This window comes from Electrophorus electricus, chromosome 7 (assembly GCF_013358815.1).
Source record: "Electrophorus electricus isolate fEleEle1 chromosome 7, fEleEle1.pri, whole genome shotgun sequence".
Lineage (NCBI taxonomy): Eukaryota > Metazoa > Chordata > Actinopteri > Gymnotiformes > Gymnotidae > Electrophorus > Electrophorus electricus.
In genome coordinates this window covers 3,494,873-3,515,319 of record NC_049541.1, presented here as the reverse complement: position 1 = coordinate 3,515,319, position 20,447 = coordinate 3,494,873, and the positions used below count along the sequence as shown (strand labels likewise).

Genomic DNA, 20,447 nt, shown 5'->3' with positions numbered 1-20,447 from the left:
CAATTTTGTAACTTCTTGTTTTAAAGCAATTTACAATAAAAATCCCAATAAAAAATGTCCATTGTGTGTGCTTCTCTTAATCTTAATGGATATACACAACAGAAATACCTGATGAAAATGCGGGGAAATCGTGTCACTGATTACATCTGTATGAACGACGGCGAAAGACAATTTGGGATGCGATGTGTGAGTTGTATACCGTATGTAAATTCTAAGGAGAGAGACAGACAGACAGACAGACAGACAGACAGACAGAGACAGAGAGAGAGAGAGAGAGAGACAGAGACAGACAGACAGCCAGAGACAGAGAGATGAATATGCCTGGAGGATCGCTTGTTCAGCCCCGCTGCTCCCCTCCTGGGTGGCCCGGTGCGCACTGACCTGGCAGAGGCGGGTACGCGCCCGCGTCTGCTTTAGACGCGCCATACATAAAAGATACAGGATGAATCGCCAGACTTGGTCTACTTGGTTAATCTCGTTACGCCCCGACAGTTCGTGATTTGCACAAGCGGCGTTTATTTATTCTAAGTGAATAAATGCGTACTTAAGTCGACGGGACTGCTTTCAGACACGGGCCTCCACACTGGATTCTGGACGCCGCCGCGAAAGTGTTCTTTGTATGAAGTTTGTTGTAAAGTTTTAACCGATGTGGGTTAATATAATTAACCAGAGAAAAGGCCTAGGATTCTTTGAACATCTCCGTAGTAATTATGAATCTGAATAGACCCTAAATAATAGGCTGCGTGCGAATGCAATTGTGGCATTTCTCAGATGGACATTAAATGAAAAGAACATTTTATGTCGGTTAATTTTAGAAAGCAATTTTTATTCTATTTCATTTGCGTGTATTTGTATACGTTGCTCGTTTATTGGCGTTTATTCTGTCACATTTAAGCTTTCTGTTTTCTAAAAAAAGAGAGAAAGAACCCGCAGAAGAACAAATTGATTTTCTCGTTTACGCGTTACGATCTAAATGGACTCAAGCACTGTTTTCCACATTTTTGCTAAGTGGGGATTAGGGTAGTTATTTTTGGACTGAAGAAAGAAATATTCAAAATGCGTACGAAAACCTCATTTTAAAAAGGCACAGTTGTCTTAATTTTAAATGCCTGGGAAAAAAAAGATTTGTTTAAAAAAAATGCCGAAATTAATAGAAATTCATGGAACGGAGCTTCAGCAGATATTTAAAGTACGATAAAAAAAGAGAATGATACAAGCTGCACACCATTGTTTCTAGACAAGACGGCCATGTCAAGGGGAATTAATGCAGTTGATCATGAAATTCGTGTCATTTATTTGTCTGATTTTTCCTAAATAATTCTGTCTTCCTATTCACTTATTTCACTTTAAATAATAATAAATAATATTAAGAAATACATAATGTATATGTACTTTCCACTGAATTTAAGTCATTGTTATAATAAAAGTGTCTAAAACAGGCCCACGTATGAATCATTTAAATTCAAATGCAAACAATTCACCAAGCCCAGTAGCCTGTAAACTCACATGTGTCTATACACTCCATCGCCCCAAACCCCTACCCCAGCTCAGAAATGACCGTTTAAAAATGTTCTCACTACACTGCGGGCGGGTTTTGGCCACTGGCCTTTCAGAGAGGAAAATTGAGACTTGGGCGCTCCGTCTCTCAGAGGCTCTCAGTCCCCTGCCTGTCCCTTCATGACAACACTTCCTGGGCCATGGAACAAGCCAATCAGCAACACTGTATGTTTCTGCGAGGTGAACTGGGCTGTAGTGATGCGGCATGAGGATCGTTAGAAATACGACCATGCCGCTAATAAGGAAACGTGGCTCTTATTTTAGGTCAATTGTTAAACACGCGACTCCCTCTTGTCGCCCTCTTAAGAATATGGGTGGATTTTTGTACTATGGATCATGGCTGATGTATAGCAGGTATTACAGCTGATGCATACATTTCTCAACGCTCCGCTTCGAAGTGAAATGGTCTGAGCCACTGTTAAAACTGAAACCTACTCGCGAGGTTCTCCAAACACCTTTACGTACCTACCAAAACATGGTGACCAGTGGTAGGCCTTCATGCTGCAGGCGCTGGAGACGGACTGGACAAAGCAACATGGCAATAAGTGTATGGAGGCCAACTCATCTAGTTTACGGAAATTAAGGACAAGATAGTAATTCACATGCAGTAACCATATGCTATGCTGGTAATATGATTCTCCTTTATACATTGTGGCTTGTTGAGTAGCGAATATTGAGAGGGACAGATGGTGTGTGTGTGTGTGTGTGTGTGTGTGTGTGTGTGTGTGTGTGTATGCACTCGTAAACAGCAGCATCTAACTGTCTGCAGTGTTGGGATGCTGTGTCGTAAATTATTCATGAGAAATTTGAATACATGCAAATACGTTTTCCCTTGATCTGGCACTCATCCAAGTACCTATGGCAACTGCATCCACTGGCTCCACCCATTCTGCCCTCTGGTATGAATAAACCCAACCCCCCACACAACAACAGTTCCTCGCTCACCTCCATTTCTCTCAAGCAGCAACCTTTATTCTTTCAGTGTAAAAGCTCCAAGTTTAAGACTAAAACAGCTCATTTAGTCGACGAAATTCAGAGCTCACTGGGAGGAGTGAGTTGGAAAATGTGTGTTCTTGCGATTGTGCAGGTTACTATTAATACTACATCACTTATTTTCCAAATGTTCACACCCAATAATAGCTTCTGAAAGAACCATGAAAGCACAGGGGTCCTCCAGACCAAGTAGCAGTACAGCCAGCACATTCTGTTCTAGCCATACACTCAATGGACCCCTCATGTTCACTAAGCCCTACACACAGGATACACAGCAAGGTGCTCAACTGTCAGCGATCTCGCTACGTTTTGAACAAGGTTCCACAGCATTGTCAGGATGACGACATACATACTGCGCAAAATCGCGCCGAAAAGCATCTCAGTGTGGACCTTTTAGCCAAAGTGTAGCCTACGTGAAGGTCAAGTTCAGGTCATCGGCAGAAGCCAGGGTCCACTTAACTTGCACTGCCCCGTGGCGCCACCTAGTGGCGTTTTAAAGGACACGCCAGGCGCCAGCAGAGCGGCTGTTGCGGCTCCTTTTGTTCTTCATCTTCACTTTATCCTTCCGTCGTCAACTTCGACAAGGGAAGCGAAATATGAGTAAAACTATTTGATTCACTAGTGCGAAAAACGTCTGGGAGTGGAAAAGCACTAACTGTTAGGTGACAAATATTTCATGTCAAACGTGGCGTGTGAGAAAACTGGTGTTTCTAAGAATAGAAATTCCGATGCCATTTTGATGTTCACGCCAAGTCATAATTTAAGCTTTTATTGCCACAGCCAACCAATTACTTTAGTGTAACAGTACTAAAAAGATGTAACAATCAGAATTAAAATACAAAGACAATATGCAAATATACACATGCTGGGTATTTCTTTAGAATTAATTATAAATGTGTATAATTTTACACACCCATCTGCAGTGCTCTTAATTGTTTGGAAGCTGCCTATTGAACACATACTGAAGGTTAAATGCAGAGACGAAGCCTAACTCACTTAACAGTGATCAGGTTGCGCCATCTAGTGGCGTGTGTACGTATTTCAAAACGCATCAATCTATTGAGTTTTTCCTGCTATAAAGTATTCTAAGTTTTATAAAGTTTCCACCGTAAAACACTTACTAGGCTTTTTGAGGTAGGTTAAAACAAACTTCATGAGAAACTGTGAAGCATTCATATGCACGCATTTCAAGTGTGCTTCTTTCAGACACCATTTGTTTAAATTACTAAGGCCATGACACAGGATGATTGCAATCTCATTAGTTTAATATACATTCACTTGGCACAATAACTTACTTAAAACCAGCCTGGAGATCAGAATACTCTGAATCAATCAATCATTCATTTCAGCTTGAGATCATGTTCGCTTTGGAAAAACACCAACACAGAGGGATTACTGACACCAACGCAAAGTTGTCAGCATGAAACAGGCAGCTACCCCGCCACATTTATAATTCATCTCTCAGCAAAATACGGGATGGTTACATTTTTATTATGGGTGTAACAAGAGAAGTTAGAAAAGTTTCAAGTATTCTCTACAAGATTAGACTTATACAACACTTGCATGGCACCCTGGAGGTCCTCAGTGGTGTTGAAGTACAGGTCGGCTGGCTGGAATGACCATCTCAGGACATTTTTAGCCTGGATTTAGCTGACTTGGGGATTTAAACAGGCCTCTTGTATTTTCATGTTGAAGGCTCTAAAATGCCATTATGCCAGCTAAAACATCCAAGCATCCTGAACTGTGCTTTGGCTTAAAGCGATTGTTATTGAAAACTTTGAGGGGTGGAGAGGGTGTTATTAGTAGAGGGCATGAACAGATAAAAATAAAAAGATAAAATGGTTCAAATGTTATTCAAATACAACGGCTTTCATAAAAATATATGGAAAAAATGGTCAAGGCCATATTTAGCAACATCAGTAACATCTGTGATCATTGTACCCAACATCATTGAAATAACAGGCCTGGACCAAAGCCGCACTGAAATAACAGTGTCTGGATTAGACGCAGGTGAATTAAAGCAGATATCTATAATTTACAATAGCATTCTGTCAGAGATAATATGGTAGCCAGTAATATGAGGTCCTTAACAAGTTAGCAGATATGCAAATATTACTTGCAAATGTGTTACCAAAAGGTTACTCACAACACGTTACCAAGTTGTTAAAACTAGCACAGAAATGAGTCATGCAGTTACACTGAAGTCACAACTGTGCTCCTCATTAGCAATGAGCTCATATTTACTGCACTCCCAGTGAGCTTCAGAACTGCCCTGTGCTACTGGAGATCTGAGTTAGCAAGAGAGGTGCTGACGTGAGCTACATTTTGTTCATAGTGGGCCTTTCTGTTCTCTTTGCGGAGGCACTAAGCACATGCTCGTGTTCAGATAGCCTGAGTGGCAAACCCCACATGCACAGGGCTTAGCATCAGGCCTTGGTGGACACCATGACACCAAGCAAGCTCACACTTACAATGTGGAGACTCCACAGCAACACAGAAGGCAAGTAGACACACACAAGCAAGCACGCAACATGTACGGCTGCCCTGTGCACTCAGAGGTGCACGTGGCGACGCATATACTGCGAGCCAAACACGGCGGCTGCAGACACGGCAGACGACATCATTGGTCACCAGAGTGTGGGAGGACCTAAGGATACGCTGGACTGGTGGCGCTGCTTCCTGTCTTCCTCATATCCTTCTCATGACAGCCCACCAAGAGAATTTACAGGTACATTTACTACATTCTGGTTTTTGTCAGATGTATTAAAAGGTGAGATGAAATTACATCGATACAGGGTCTGATCAGCCCTCATTTCAAGGCAGCTAGAGTGTGTCATCACACACAAGGCAGGAGCGTGGCAGGGAAGAAATCTTAAAAAAAAAATAAAAAAATTTAAAAAGGGCAAGAGAACAGCAACGCGCAGAAGAAAGAGGAGTTTCCGCCGCATACATGGCAACGCCAGAACGAGAAACGAATGAGCGTATTGCACTTAGTGGGATCCTGCAGAGACACGTGGGACATCAGTGAAGAGGGAGGGGCTTACGGGACATAAGGTCTGTCTGTACCTCTCTCACACAGACAGACACACAGACACAGACTCTCTACTGACTTATTCTCCAACTCAGAAAACAAAAACCTCTAAACTATTTCATTTCAAAGTCCAGCCATCATGTAAAACACACACATCCATAAACTGTCAGTAAGATCTCTACTAGCGTGTCTGAGTTCTGTGCTCGTCAGTTTGACCATTGTGCTTGTGTGTCAGATTTTCCGTTTCTTCCTTTGGCAGCATACGCACAAGTACAAAAACAGCCGTGTCGCAAAGAAAGTCGTCCCCTCCTCCCGCACGCCGACGTGGACAGAGCATCAGTCGGAGTCGCTCTCCTCCCCGCCTCGGCTCCATGCAGCTGACTTCCCCAGACACGCCTCCTGCCCAACGCTGTGTGAGCTGTGTCGCAGTCAAAGTCTTCCCCCTCTGGGCAGAAGCTGCTGCTCACAGGAAGCTTCGGCACAGTAAAAGTCTTCCCCCTCTGGGCAGAAGCTGCTGCTCACAGGAAGCTGCGGCACAGTAAAAGTCTTCCCCCTCTGGGCAGAGGCTGCTGCACTGCAGTTCTCCCTGCCAGTCTATCGTGCGCTGTAGCCCACCTTGCGCAGGAGGATCTGTGTGAGGTCAAAGGTCATGAAGCTGATGCCCACGGCGATGGGCCCTTTGACCCAGTTCATGCTCAGGCCCTTGTACAGGCCACGGATGACGCCCTCCTCGTGGACGATCTCGCGCATGGTGCCCGTGATGGAGGCGTACGCGTGGCCCGTCACGCCTGCCGTCTGCATCCGCCTGCGCACCACGTCCAGTGGGTAGGAGGCTGACTGGCCGATCAGACCAGCGCATGCTCCAAATGCCAGCCTCTCATACGAGTAGGGCTGCGCTCGGCCCGTTTTCTCTGCAACACACACAAAGGTTGCAGTGTCAAGAAAGACCATAACCCCATGTCCAATTCTCACCCTCTGAGCAATACAAAATACTCAAGCGTACTAAAAACTGAGAACTGGAAAAGCCTCCGAACATCTCAAACGCAAGAAACGTTTCGGAGGCCACGTGTGCAGCATGCGTGTGCCAAGATGTCCATGCGTGTGGGAAGACGCTTCAAGGGGGGTGGGGCGCTTGATACATGCTACAAAAACTGCATATAGCCTACAATAACCAAATTGTATATGTAACCACCCCCCCCCCACCCAAGGGAAAGAGAAAGTACAAAGAAAGTAGCCTGCAGTTTGAGTGAACCAAGTGACACTGCTATGGCATGCTGGGTACAGGAAGGCAGCATGTGACAGCCCTGCAGTCCATGACAGGCAACAGGTGCAGACAAAAACTGTGATCAGTTCTCCAGGTTCTCTCACTTCTTTATAACTACACCGTCTTCATTCACTTGGTTTCCATACATTTGTAAAAATAATTCTGAACGATGCCCAGAACACACAGTCACACACACAAACCTGCATGGAGTTTTTTGAGTGTCTCATAAGTGAAGAAACTCAGGCCTGCATAGGGAACTACACCGAGTATAGTGGGAGCGAAGCCTCTGTAGAGAGTTTTCAGTCCCTCCTCGCGAGAGATCCGCACAAAGACGTGCATTATGTTACTGTACCTGAGGAGCAGGGACACACACACACACACACACACACACACCTGTACCATAACTGAATGCAAAAGACACAAAACAGTATGAACATACTACATGGCTAAGGACTCAGATGAGCCCTTTTGCAGGCCCTCATTTGCATAACAATGGCCAGCCCCTGTTGACATCATTCTTGATGTCATTCATTGATGGACAAGGTCTTGTGGCGCATCCCTTTAACGCGTCGCGCTGCTTACATCTCCTTCGGCGTAACAGCCATGCGGGCACGGACCAGGTCGAGCGGGTACGTAATCATAGCAGCTGTGGTGCCGGCAAGCGACCCAGCCAACAGCCTCGGCACAGGCGGCAGAGCTCTGCGGCAGAGACAAGAAGTGACACTTTCAGCAACAATGGTGTATGCCACAGGCCTCATGCGTTTTAACACGGTCACAGCCCGGGTGAGTATTAATGGGACTTCATGAGCCTCCATAGGCGGGTCATTAACGGGCAGTAACATCGGTCAGCACTGTTTACATCTTTTTGCAACTTTCACCCCTTTGTTATCGTCTCAGCTAGCAGTAGCATGTCCCTGCACTGAAACTGTAGCCATCAGATACAGCAACAGCCTTGACGTGGTAGATAAGGTTCCCGGCTGCTGGCATGGGGGGGTTCAGACAGAGCACGGCCAATGGGAGAGGCACCACTATGAAAAACCTTTCAGTGCAAGGACAGGCAAATGGCAAAAAAACGAGATCAGGTTTTGACTTTCAAACTTTGATCATTTTAAACATTTCATGTAGTGGACCTGATCCTCGAACAGACGCCTTTCTCTAACATTTGGTTAATGTAAGTACAGATATGCTTGGGTTTGTGTGTCACCTTAAGCTAGCAACCTTGGTTTGCTCAGAAACTTGTGTTTATAAGTTTCCTTTACATTAATAAGAAGGAACCAGACTGGCTGTGTGTGTGTGTGTGTGTGTGTGTACGTAAGTGTGTACAGAAACACTTCGCAGCATGTACGGTCTTTAAACTGAGCCCGACGCGGAGAGCGTGAGCGGAAGCTACTCACTTGCCCTGGAAGCCGTAGTAGCCTCCCAGAAGCCTCTTGTACTGCTCGTGGGCGCAGAACTGGATGGCAGCATAGGGGATGACGCGCACCATGGTGGCAGAGTTTCCCCTCCACAAGCTGAAGAAGCCCTCTGACAGGTAGGTGCGGTAGATCAGCCGATACGCCTCCTGCTCGTGGAGACACCACAGGCTTCGATTCAACAACGCGTCGCGCACATGCCCCCGCAGCCGTGCACCGTAACATGCAGCCTTACGACGAGAGAGAGAGTGCCCCAAGTGATGCTCGCTCCACCATACAACCGTGGTCGCTGCGCTGTGAGGGTGTTTAAGTGGTTATTGATTCTAATAGACAGGAATGTACACTCACCTTGGCAGAAAATCGGTTTGAAGACACTAAGATACGAAAAACAAAGAAAGGGGGTTGGGGGGGGGGGAATAAAAAAAAAAAAAAAAAACTATCAGATGTTTGCAAAAGAATATAACAGTTCTTTGTGCTTGCAATGGCTTTATGGAGTGACCACTTTAAAGTAAAGACTGGATCCCAGACGCTTATTGGTTTCTCTCAATCACTTGTACATGAGCTACTGCAAACGTTTACAAGTACGTTATCTGGCACCAGCTGGAAAACAACCATGCGCTTGCTTCCGAGCTCGTGTGTTGGCTACTGCCTAAGATGGTGTGTCTAATGCGTCCAGCGTGTCCTGCCTTGGAAGATGATCTTGGTTCTGTCCAGCGGCGCTACAGTGGTTTTAGCCACAGCGCCCGCGAAGGCCCCAGAGAGCAGCGAGTTCAACACAGATCGGCCCTGCTTGAAGCCCTGCGCACAGACACCAGGAAAAAAAAAAAAAACCCACAGATTAAATTCTATATACAGCACATTTATAAGAGTGCCTGCTTAATGCCAAAAATGTCAAATGTACAGTGTGCGCATGCATTACACAAATACACAAGCAGATGAATGCACACGCTATGAGATTTGGATCCACTACGGTCACCTTAAATTAATCAAACTATTTAAGATCGATCCATTCGGGACCCTGAGCAGCCCATGAACACCTGTAAATCACCCCATTTTAGAGGCAAACTTTAGACCACTCTTACCATTTCCTCTTTTGAATAAACAAAAATATGTTAGAACCTCTAGACAACAGTAATACTACATTACTAAGCACAACAACATTAAGGACTTCTACAGTACCACTTAAAAGGCAAAGCTGACATGCCAGCTAGCAGGAGGTAAATCTCTAGGACTCGGACTCCATTCACAGTTCATCCGACGCAGCCTCATTTTTCCACCACTAGCTCAAAATGAATCTCCTGATGAAAGTGCAAAACGAACCATGCATGACCAGGGAAAAATGCAGCATGTCCATGCCAAAGCTGCCCGGTGCTTACCGGTCCCTGCGTGCTGGTGTCAGTCATGGTGGGCTTGTCTGAGCAAACATCATGGCATGTGAACCGACATCAGATGGGCGCGCGGCATGCAGCTCTGCTAAGCGTGCTCAGTTCAGAGTAGTGGTCGGCCGGCATGCATTTTTCAGCGGCTAACGCCGATATTCAGAGAGAAGGGAGGCCAATGGCCAATGGCCATATATATATTCCACCATTATATATTCCACTATTATTAGGTTGTCGGTTTTTTGGCATCTACTAAAATATAACAATGTAACAGTAATGACAAATAAAACATTTAACACTTATTGTGTGCATTGTCTGTTTGCTTAAGTAGATCTGCACACATTAAGTGCACTGCAGACAGTATAAACTAAATAAATGTCCACAGGTAATCAAAAAGCTATCTATTTATTTATTTAACAAAGTTTAAACAGAAATCTGATAAAAACTTAAATACAGTTAAGAAAATCGGCCGATACAGATTATCGCAAAATGGCACGATTAATTGGCCGACCACTAGTTCAGAGGCAGTAGATAATTAAACCGAACTTGCGCAACAAACTAGAAGGCAGGAGCCCTGCCTAAAAGACTGCAATATGTTTATTAAAAGAACAGCATCAAAATGATTTAGGCAGAACTTAACTAAACATACTATTTATCCAATGTGAGAAAACTAATACGCAGAAATATGATGTCACAACACTAAAAGGCCATCCAGAGCAGCTGGACAGACACCGGACATGATCGATGCACAAGTCACGAGGGCACCTTCCCTTTCTTGGCCACGTCCGAACACTATGATGAGCCAAAGTGACCGAAATTGTGTCACTGACCTCACTCGTGAGGCTCATGTCACTGTTTATTTGGCCGTCTGCTAAACTGCCAGGGGACATGTGGCATTTTATGACTGCAAAAAAAACAAACAAACAAACAAAAAAAACAACCCACCTTGACAGAAATAGAGTTTAGGTCACTTAGCCAATTTAATAATATGAATTCATGTGCTGCTATTTTGGCATGAACGACTCCTACACTGGTTATTTTGGAACACAGTTCTAAATTGCGAGTCAGGTTACAAATTCTGAATCCCAGAGTTGCAACATCAACATTGCAACATCAACGTGATGACAGCTCTTTATTTACATCACACAAGAATGATTGACGAATGATGGTAAAGATTCTACTCTCTAAATAACTAAGTGGAGTCCTCTTATTTTCTCCAAGCTTTGCTGATTGCACGCTGCTATTAGCTGCTCTCTGCATTACGCATGTTTGGAAATGAGCATTCTTACCTCTGATTGGCTGGAGGAAAGTGGCAGGACTTCACCCTTTGTGAGCGCCCCCTGGTGTTCCTGCACTCCATTCCCCATGCCTGTCCCTTATTCTCATGCACGCCAGCACTCGGGGGCTTGCTGGCCACACACGCACGCACGCACACTCCCTAGAAGAACAAAATCCAAACCAGCAAATTAGCATATTACAGCTAAAAGATCACGTCACAGCATGACATTTACTATAGATACGATATTAAAACTAAGTGTTCCTGTTGGATTAGAAAGTGGACAGAGATTATAAATAAGGAGCAAAAACAAACCACAGCTTTACGTAAGCATGCATCCATTACATTTCATAAAAAAACTTTAACCTAAAAAAGACTCCCAAACATATGCTAATCCCATCTTTGAAGGTGCATGATAATGTTAGTCTGCTTAAACATTTTTTTTTAAATTTAGTGTCCATTGTCAGGTGATTACATCAGAATGTATGAAGTTGGAGAAAAATGTATGATCGCCAAACCAAACAGTTATTGTATCTTCATTCGAAACATTCAGCCTACAATAAATGAATTAGGCTGTGGGTCTGCTACCACTGAGGTGCACGTTTCTAGGAAAAGATATGGGCTTCCTGAGAGGTTTTCCAAGAAGTCTTTCCTTTGATGTCTTGAAAAGCCTGTTTGTTAAGTCCTTGCTGTTGTTTATGCATTTTGACAGACGCATACTGTTCTGCAATTTGCTCAGACACTCCTAAAAAGCCAATATGTTACACGAGATCAGACTCCTACAAACAATCAGCCTGTGTGAAATGCGGCCATGTAGTCAGGCACTGGGGCTTATCAGAGAAGCCAACACTAGCCTACACTATCTAAAGCCTCAAGGAGCAAACAACATCTACAAGGCTTTCACACAACAGGGTTCTGGTGTGCTGTTGCGGCGAGCTACAGCTGAAGTCTCCCAGCAACACCCACAAATCCCTGGGCGGATGGTTCCCTGGGCGGACGGTTCCCGTGGCAGCGGCTTTTGGTACTTGGAGCAGTCCTGAAGTGCCCCAGCTGACCCACAGCCAGCAGCTATTCCCGGCAACAGCGTTCACATGTCACTGCAGGCACTGGGTGAAAGGTCTCAGACACTAACACATGCATGCAGTGCGCTCCCGCCCGCACACACACACACACACCTAAGTGGCAGTGAATACGATTGACAGGAGCAGCAAGAAGGGCTGTATGCGACCACATTCCAAGTCAAGCAGTGAACCACCTTCTGAAAAACTGTACAAGAGCGAAAGGGGCATTTGCTGTAGTGGCCCAACACCAACAGATTCGTAAGATAAACTGACTTGTACATGGGACGTCTGCTGTTCACTACTTTGGTAGTTAATTGTTAACTCAGTGAGGACTAATAAAACCAGAAGACGGGAGCGGTTTGGGACAGGGCAACGGATGGGGGTAGGGGTGTAATGGGGACTGAAAAAAGGGTATGAAGCAAGCAATTAGGAAAGCAGCGTTGTCAGGGAAACAAGGGCCTGCATTTAGCTCATCGGACAGGCCCGAGGCTGGGATCAGAAAATCCTCTCTGACCTCTTTTCTCATTACAGCCAAAAGCTTGAGAGGTGTGGCATATCGTCTAAACAAGTAACGCAGTGCTCCCGCTCACATATGCACCAACTCACCCTCGTACCCAGTCTTCTTGCACTTCTATGAAACAACTCAATTTATTTGCCCCACTAACCCACCACATGCGCGCACACACACACACACACACTTTTCTTTTTTCAGGATCAATTTACAGCCACTGCACCAACTTTTGTTCAACCTTAAGTGCACTGCTTTCAAGGGCGTCTCAAATTACGAGAGAAAACTGAATGGACAAACGTTATAACAAACGTCTTCTTGTTCCTGAAGAACACAATCTTAAAAAAATCCACACACACATCCCTGAGACTCTACGTGTGTCAAATGTATGATTATGGTTCGTGTAAGGAAACGCTTAGAAATTCCTATCAGAGCATGCATTTAGCCAAGTAAAAATTTAATAAAATGGATGGTCATATACGTTTGTCACTCACTTATTTCGGCTTGTACCAACTCAAAGGAACCTCCATGACTGCGATTCAATACTATCAGTACAAACGCGACGTATGGTGGCAACCTACAGATGTTATCTGTGCATAAACCAGGGGAAAGCCAGGCCTGTGTGACTGCTAACGACCTCCGGACACCAAACCCCAGTCAAATTAGACTGTTCAAAAAAAGAGTGACAACACAGTCCAGAACCATCACATCTGCATCTGAAACCAATCCCGAAAACATGTCCCCAGTTCCTCACCATGAGCATGGTTTTAGTCATACGGTGACCCCACATGACTTGCGTGTTTCCAGTTAATAAACAATTATCTACTTTGCAAACAACAACAAAATGGACCCAAACCATCGTGGAGTAACGGGGAAAACAAACAGTGCAAAATTGTAGCCAAACTTCGTGTCACTTCTCATATCAAACCTTTAGCAAGTTAGCAAGCTAGCCAATATAATTCACGTTCTGACTTACCTTTCTGTTAATAAGGCGTCCGTGGATTCCTCTCCTGAAACAGGTTTCCTACCTACAAAACGACTTTTTAACAATTTGCCGAGTTTGACAGCCACTCCCCTTGAGTTAGTTGACGTAAGCTAGCTAGCTAAACTAATACAATTGCTATCAGTTTAGCCAACAGATGGCTAACGGTACTAGAGCACTTTAGGATAGCCAAGATAGGTAAATAAACTGGGCTCCAACTGCAGTTTGTGAACACGCATTTCAAACTAAAAGTCTCTTAACTCTCCTTAAAGAAAGTGACAAGAGTCAAACCGATTTCCTTACTTATGGCGACTTAACTGCACCAAACTGGACGTCAACTGGCAGCTTAAGTGCCATTTCGTATATAGTGTCTGACAAGCAAGGGCGAGCTGCAAATGCATTGTGGGAAATGTAGTATGGGAGCACAGACACATGCTTGGATAGGCTAGTGCGAGGGGCGTGGCGGCTGGCGAGAACACGCTTGATGCTCATGTTTATTCTTGACGCGTTTAAACAGTAGACCCATTAGTTTTCGGGAAATTGGAATTCCAGCATGTCTTAATTCGATGTCGATTTACATGAGCTAGCAATATTTTGCATTTGTTTTCAAATATGTTTAATAACGTTTTCGTTTACACGTGCACTTATCGAGCACATAGTGTATCTTGGAGAACTTCAACAATTTTTTTTTTTTTTTTGTATTTGACTGGCCGCTAGGTAACAAATTGCAAATGCTTGTGACCCTTCTCATGGACAACGCTTTTTTTTGTAAAGGAAAGCGAGTGTTAAGTAACACTGTACAATAAATGTTTCAGATTCAGGTGTCACATTGACACAAGAGAAAAGCACCTTTTGAACTAAGTACACTTATTCCAAGAGCAATCCAAATTCCATTCGTCCAGGAAAAACACATTTCAGGAAAAATAATAAAACCATAGCTCATCTCAAGAAAAACATTGGCATCAGTAAATGGGAAAAGTAGTTTAAACTACATGTAAAAAAAAAAATTTTTTAAATACAGCTAAAATATTTACACCATAATATATTCATGACAGAAATTCATAAGGAGTACATGATGTAGGAAATGGTGAATACAATATTACTGGAATTATTTTCCTAACAGTGTCTTTGTGTTCTGCTTAAATTAGATGCTCTCTCTTCCCCATCACTACACAGTGAATGAGATGGCCAATGAGACAACTCCTGAGTCCTCTGTTAGTGAGTGAGGCTTCCTTTCTTGCCAGTCCAGAGCTCCCTGAGCTCTACCTGGCAACCCAGGTCCCTGAGGGCAGCCCTCGCCACGTCGCCACAGTCCCTGTGAGTGGCCAGAGCCTGACCAATCAGGGCCTCTGCTCCCATGTCTAGAATGGGCTGGCTAAAGTCGCGTGTGCGGGCAACTAGGTTCCTTAGCAGCATACAGGACTGTTTCTGTCAGGGTATAAAAGACAGAAAAGGCATTTTCACTTAAAGTTGCTGTGGCATACACGGTCAGGTCTTCCGGTACTGGACTCGTAGCTGTCTCATAAGGCAGACTGGTTATTGTTGGAGACAAATTTATTTAGTGCACCCCCCCCAATTATAGATTGTGCTATAGAAGTAAATGCATTACCCACCTGCACGCTGACCTCAGCCTGATGGGCCTTCATGGCCTGGAGGGCACTCATTGCTCCACCACTCTCCATGATCACCTTACAGTTATTGGGCTTGCGCAGCGCGAGCACACACAGAGCCGCACAGCCCTGCTCGCACACCTGTGGCACATGTGACAGAACAGAAGACAACCTCAGTACAGGGCGCTGTTCGGCCAGCAGCAAAACAAAACCGGCACGCTTCAAAACGGCCGGAGCGGCAGTTGGCAACTGTCAGAAAACAAACGGCCAGCGTTTTCACACATCTCTGCGCGCCGAGCTCCGCCCCTTTCATTGTAGCTGAAGCCGAGCACAAAATTCGCACAGACCTGTTGGGCACCCGAGAGATCATTGCAAAAAGTGATCCCAAACTGCAATCCCATTAGCGAACGGCAGAGGGCACACCTGTGCATTCCCCATGTGACGGTTTATCGCCATGACAATGAGCTCCGTCCCGCCTGCGCTCACAATGGCGTCTTTAACATCATCGTTGCCAGCGATGGCCCGCAAAGCACTCAGGACCTGCTTCACAAGGTCCTGTAAGAAAATCAACGACATCACGTCTGCTATTGGCCTATATGCAGCAGTAAGAATAGCAACCAGTTACAGTGACTAATGACTTCAGCTTTAATTACAGGTCAGGAGAGAGGCGCTGTAGAGAGCACTCACCTGGCAGTCCAAGCTGTCTGCTAGGAGGGTCATCATGAACTTCAGCCCTCCCAAATCCACGATGTCCTGGCAGAACTCGTTCCTCACAGCTAACCGGGACAGAGTAGCGCACAGCTCACTCAGGACGGACAGATTGCCAGGATGGGCTAGGGGAAAGGTGGCAGAGGGGAGGGTTATCAACATGCTACGTCGCAATTTTGGCTTGTACGCTCTTACTGCAAAAGCACACATCATAGTAGCTGATCAAACATACTGTAGATGAACAGCAATTACAAAGAAATTGGATCATTCTCACTGCACTTGTGATCACCTCTGTCTTAGCATTCAACAGAATCCCAGATCTGGCACAATGACACCACACAGAGCTCACCCTTAGCAGCATCGATGATTATCTTCAGCCCGTTGTGCTCCAGGACGATCATCTTGGCGTGCTCGTGTGCGTGGCCGAAAGGCACACGCACGTCGTCGTCGAAGGTCATGACCCGGAGGGTGGCGCACGCCTCTTTGACGACGTCAGGCCGCAGGGCGTGACGGGCGACGGCGCCGGTGAGCAGGGCCAACGCCCCGGCCTTCACCAGGTCCTGCCGGTTCTGCTCGTGCTTCAGACACCCGTGGCGCACGGCCCGAACGGCCTGGCAGGTGAGGTCCGGATCCTCCAGGTGGGTGCGTAACGTGCCGATCAAGAATCCGCGGCCTTCGGCATCTAGGAGATCGGGCTGACCGTCCGTGAGCATCGACATGGCAGCCAGCGCTGCAGAGAGAGCTTCCTTGTTGACGCCCGCGCGCTGGCAGCAGGAGAGGATCGTGGGATAGGCATCCTTCTGCGCGGCCAGGTAGCGCTGAGCGAAGCCGAGGGAGCACTGTTCTGTGAAGAGCTTTAGCCCCTCCCCCAAGGATGCCAGGGAGGAGCCTAACTCACCTCTGAGAGACTCCAGAGCCTGGTGGCGAATGGGGAGACATCATGTGTATGGTGATGTATGCATAATACATATGATGTGTGGCAAAGTAATCATCTACGCTTTGGCCTTCCCAAAGCACGGTGCTAATGGGTTTATTTTCATTAAGACAAGGAACCAGACTTTACCTGAAGGACTTTGTGGGTCTGTTCATCTGTGGTCTCTTCAGAAGAAGCTTTGGGCACTGCCTTTACAATGTTACTGAGGTCCACACCTTTACCGGATAAGTATTAGAAAAGGGCAAAATCAGGCCACCAGTTAGTCATCCCCAGTGAATAACGTCATAAACCAAACAATAAAAACAGGCACATCGACGGTGGCAAGAAACCTGTGAAATTACCCTGCGACTCAAACTGCTCAATCGCTTCCCTTAACGCTTCACCGTCATCCATGTCAAACTCCTCGATGTTCTCCCTGACGACAGCGTCAAAGGTGTCCTGCGTTATCCTGCGCTTTGCCATGTCTGCAGATTACAGCGGACCAGCTGTTACAAGGAAACGGTTGAAAACAAGTTCGACTGTTTTCTTATCGCTCTTCAAGCAATAGAACAAAAATCGTGATGGGTGCTGCACATCGCCGATCATCTAGATAGCCATTAGCTATTAGCTGGACATTCAACCAAGACAACAACGAATGGGCTCGCTAGATACGGACAGTTAAATTTACCCAGTGTCGTGACGTTTCGATCAGTGAATGACTTTATCGTCTCGGCGAGGCCCTCATTCAAATAATTTAGTCTTAAAGGTTTAGGTTGACAGTAACGCAGCTAGCCGAACACATCGCAGATCACACATCACACCACCACTCACGACCACCCCGCCTGCAAGCTGACGATAACGTCCCACCCAACTTGGTCTAACGCTAAAAGAATAAACCAAAGCCCAGTCAGCACCACGATACGCACCGCCCGCGATAGTGAATCGCGGAACCTACGTGGGTCCGTTTATTAATAGGACTCGGGGTGAACGTCTAGCATAATATTGAAGTTCCGTCAATGCACATTCCTTTGTTCGACGTTAAACGTAGATTATTGTCGAATTCTGACCATTATAATTAGCATTAAGTAATTACCTAAACAATTAAATTACACAACATTATGCAATGTAATTAATTGACATCTTGCAGACAATTCGCAAAAAAATAATGTAGATTTATTTTGTTGTTATAAACAAATTATACTATTCACGTGTTATATACACCATTATATACAAGATACCCATCCTTTATATGCTTTCTAAAAATGGCCATCTACAGTAAAGGTATCATTAGTGGTGGACAGGTGTTTGGTAAGATCTGTTGTCTCCTTCTCCCAGGTCTGTACTTTACCTGGCCTTAATTAAGCATTGTGGCGCCACTGTCTGAGCTGGAATGTTCATTCAGAGCGATTGCTGGAGAGCAGCTGAGCAGGTGAAATACGCTGAAAGCTCTTCCGCACTGCAGACCTATTAGAAATTAGCCAATGAGGCTTTGTTTTCTGTTATTGTACAGAGGTTTGATTATACGTGTCTGTATTTCTATATTTCTAGCACTTATTGTTTATAGCATTTATCATTGTTTAAGATAGACCTTATGTATTTTGCACTTCTAGGTATCAGCATTCATCCCTGTATTCTACAGTATTCTAGTTCATTGGTATGTTTAATTCTAACCTACTATGCTGTACTTGGATATATTCTATGAGTAAATGACAAAACACTTTTGTAAGTCGCTCTGGATAAGAGCGTCTGCTAAATGCCGTAAATGTAAATATTTCATTATACGTGTCTGTACCTGCAAGGTCTTAAAGTATCTGTCTCTAACTCAGTTAAGGTGTGTTTGTTTCTGTGTGTGTGCCTAACTGACATCTCTCTCTCCTGATGTGTTTGCATCTAATCGACTCATTTCTGTTGCCAGGTGTGTATCTGTGTATAATCTTCTCCTCTCTCCTCAGGTGCGTGTATGAATGCGCCTAATTGACGAGCTCAGCTACAATCCGAGGAGCCTGTACAGACCTTCCAGCGCGTCGTGGAGAACGTCGACATCATCATCTCCACCTATGGCGAGGACGGGACCACGCCCATGGGCAATGTCATGGTGAGGGAGTATAGCCATGGCGGGTACAGGTCAATTTGTTGAACTGGAGTAGTGATTGTGTGTTATGACAATGCCCATGTGATTTGTGAGGAGAGATCTCACACCACTCTGACATGCCGATGGACAAACCTAATACACTATATAATGAAACGTTGGTCATAATCCACTATGGTTAAGAACTACGTATGCTTCTGTCTCCTCCTGCTCTCTGAAGCCTACATCTCCCTTTCCGTCTCCTGCTGTCTCTCTGTTGATATTGTAGTCATTATTATAATGATGCACTGTATCTGTATTGAGTATATTATGCATGTCCATCAGGCAGAAGGTTAAAATCATTGGATCACATTTCACTCTGGAAAGAAGGGAGACTACTCGTACAGCATTGGAATAGAGTTATGAACTCCAGCCACCCGGGGTTTGACTGCATCGTGAAAAGTGAGCGAAACATTACGTGATTTTATTTATTTTTCCCTCACATGGTCAAAAATGCTTCCAGCTATGTAACCTAACAATGTAAATAAAAGGTTTTGATTTCATATTGACTTTAAGGGTGAGTTTTAAGAAAAGACACACACATATATAGAGCTGTCCTAACAAGTGTTTATTTTCAAGCTGAATTTTCAAAGGAGCCCATCAATATTTGTGTTCAAAACACGTTAAGGAACTTTGTGGTACTAAATTGAATAGCTAGTTGGAAAAGGAAGAGGAAAGACTTGGTTTGTCCACTATTCATTCATAGTGTTGAAGCGTTAGGCAAAAACAAAACAAAAAAGCCCAAAACAAAACCCCACAGGCATCGTGATTCACACATGCCTGGTAAACCTGTACTGAGGCGCTAATGTCCTGCTCTCCCTGGACAGGGCCATCCCGATGACGGACTGCCATGTGTCCATCGAGGACGTGGCTCTGAGGGAACATTGTGTGCGTGGTGGGCAACGGCCAGCTCCATCAATATTTGATCGATATTTGATTCAGTGCCATTGATCTTTGACCAGATAAATATTACCCCAGTAATTACCCAGCCAAAATTAACCTCGGTGCTTGTGGTGGTTTTTAATTGGAGCTTCCAGTACTTTTAGTGTAGTAACGTAAATGTTTTGTAGTAAGAAGAGGCAGTGTGAGGGTGCAGAAGAATAATCAAGGATGCGAACAGCGTTCAACAGCATTTACTGTAAATTATAGTTTTGCAACTCTTGTACGCTCTGCTTTTTTGTTAGAGAAAACCATGTCATACTGGATATTTCTGAGCATTATATTTTGACATATATAAACTTAATAGTTTAACACCGGTGAGGGAGAAAAGTGTGCTCTCTCTTGCCAACAGAAATCGGGATCGTTCATTGTTTTACAAAGAGATGGTGAGACTGTGACGCCTTGGCTAAGGACACGGAGAAGTGCGAATGCACCCCCCACCTGACCGCCTGCATAATTACATTTATTCCGTTTGAAAAATATATACACATGGAGAGAAGCGTCGTTTCCTGCCCTCAAGTGGCACAGCTTGATAAAGCACCGGCTTGTAAAATAAGTTCCTGCGTAAGAGAGGGTTCGAATCTACTGTCCGTGTTTCTTGGAGATGATGGCAGGTCAATGATGAGAAATCATGCACCACGCTGATGTCTTGATGCAGAGCCCATGAATACCACAGTATCTGAGAC

The 20,447-nt window shown here is 44.9% G+C and overlaps 2 protein-coding genes across 4 annotated transcripts; both read right to left on the bottom strand.

Moving 5' to 3' along the window:
* Nucleotides 1–3,794: 3,794 nt before the first annotated feature.
* slc25a42 (solute carrier family 25 member 42) lies at nt 3,795–13,847 on the bottom strand. The gene is made up of 8 exons (XM_035528427.1): nt 13,458–13,847; nt 10,926–11,074; nt 8,944–9,055; nt 8,606–8,631; nt 8,240–8,406; nt 7,428–7,544; nt 7,046–7,197; nt 3,795–6,492 (listed from the first exon to the last, which is right to left on the bottom strand). The coding sequence occupies exons 2-8, from the start codon at nt 11,001–11,003 to the stop codon at nt 6,176–6,178; spliced, it is 969 nt and encodes a 322-aa protein (XP_035384320.1). The 5' UTR covers nt 11,004–11,074; nt 13,458–13,847; the 3' UTR covers nt 3,795–6,175.
* A 148-nt stretch (nt 13,848–13,995) lies between these two features.
* On the bottom strand, nt 13,996–17,626 carry armc6 (armadillo repeat containing 6). Of its 3 annotated transcripts, none has more exons than XM_027021746.2 (8): nt 17,383–17,626; nt 17,057–17,200; nt 16,845–16,930; nt 16,131–16,698; nt 15,761–15,906; nt 15,497–15,628; nt 15,077–15,214; nt 13,996–14,891 (listed from the first exon to the last, which is right to left on the bottom strand). In XM_027021746.2, the coding sequence occupies exons 2-8, from the start codon at nt 17,175–17,177 to the stop codon at nt 14,679–14,681; spliced, it is 1,404 nt and encodes a 467-aa protein (XP_026877547.2). In that variant the 5' UTR covers nt 17,178–17,200; nt 17,383–17,626; the 3' UTR covers nt 13,996–14,678. The 3 variants fall into 3 exon arrangements, with proteins under 3 accessions (XP_026877547.2, XP_026877546.2, XP_026877545.2); XM_027021744.2 differs by having other exon boundaries at nt 13,997–14,891; nt 17,057–17,179; nt 17,383–17,625; XM_027021745.2 differs by having other exon boundaries at nt 17,057–17,626.
* Nucleotides 17,627–20,447: the final 2,821 nt, after the last annotated feature.

Excerpts from the sequence above, each read along its gene's own strand:
- slc25a42 (XM_035528427.1), bottom strand. The coding sequence starts at position 11,003 with ATGGGGAATGGAGTGCAGGAACACCAGGGGGCGCTCACAAAGGGTGAA. Across the intron at positions 7,545-8,239 it reads TACTACGGCTTCCAGGGCAA|AGCTCTGCCGCCTGTGCCGA; the intron begins GTGAGTAGCTTC and ends TCTCTGCCGCAG. Across the intron at positions 6,493-7,045 it reads ACTCAAAAAACTCCATGCAG|AGAAAACGGGCCGAGCGCAG; the intron begins GTTTGTGTGTGT and ends TGTGTGTTGCAG.
- armc6 (XM_027021745.2), bottom strand. The coding sequence starts at position 17,177 with ATGGCAAAGCGCAGGATAACGCAGGACACCTTTGACGCTGTCGTCAGG. Across the intron at positions 16,931-17,056 it reads TGAGCAGTTTGAGTCGCAGG|GTGTGGACCTCAGTAACATT; the intron begins GTAATTTCACAG and ends TATCCGGTAAAG. Across the intron at positions 15,215-15,496 it reads GTCACATGGGGAATGCACAG|GTGTGCGAGCAGGGCTGTGC; the intron begins GTGTGCCCTCTG and ends CATGTGCCACAG.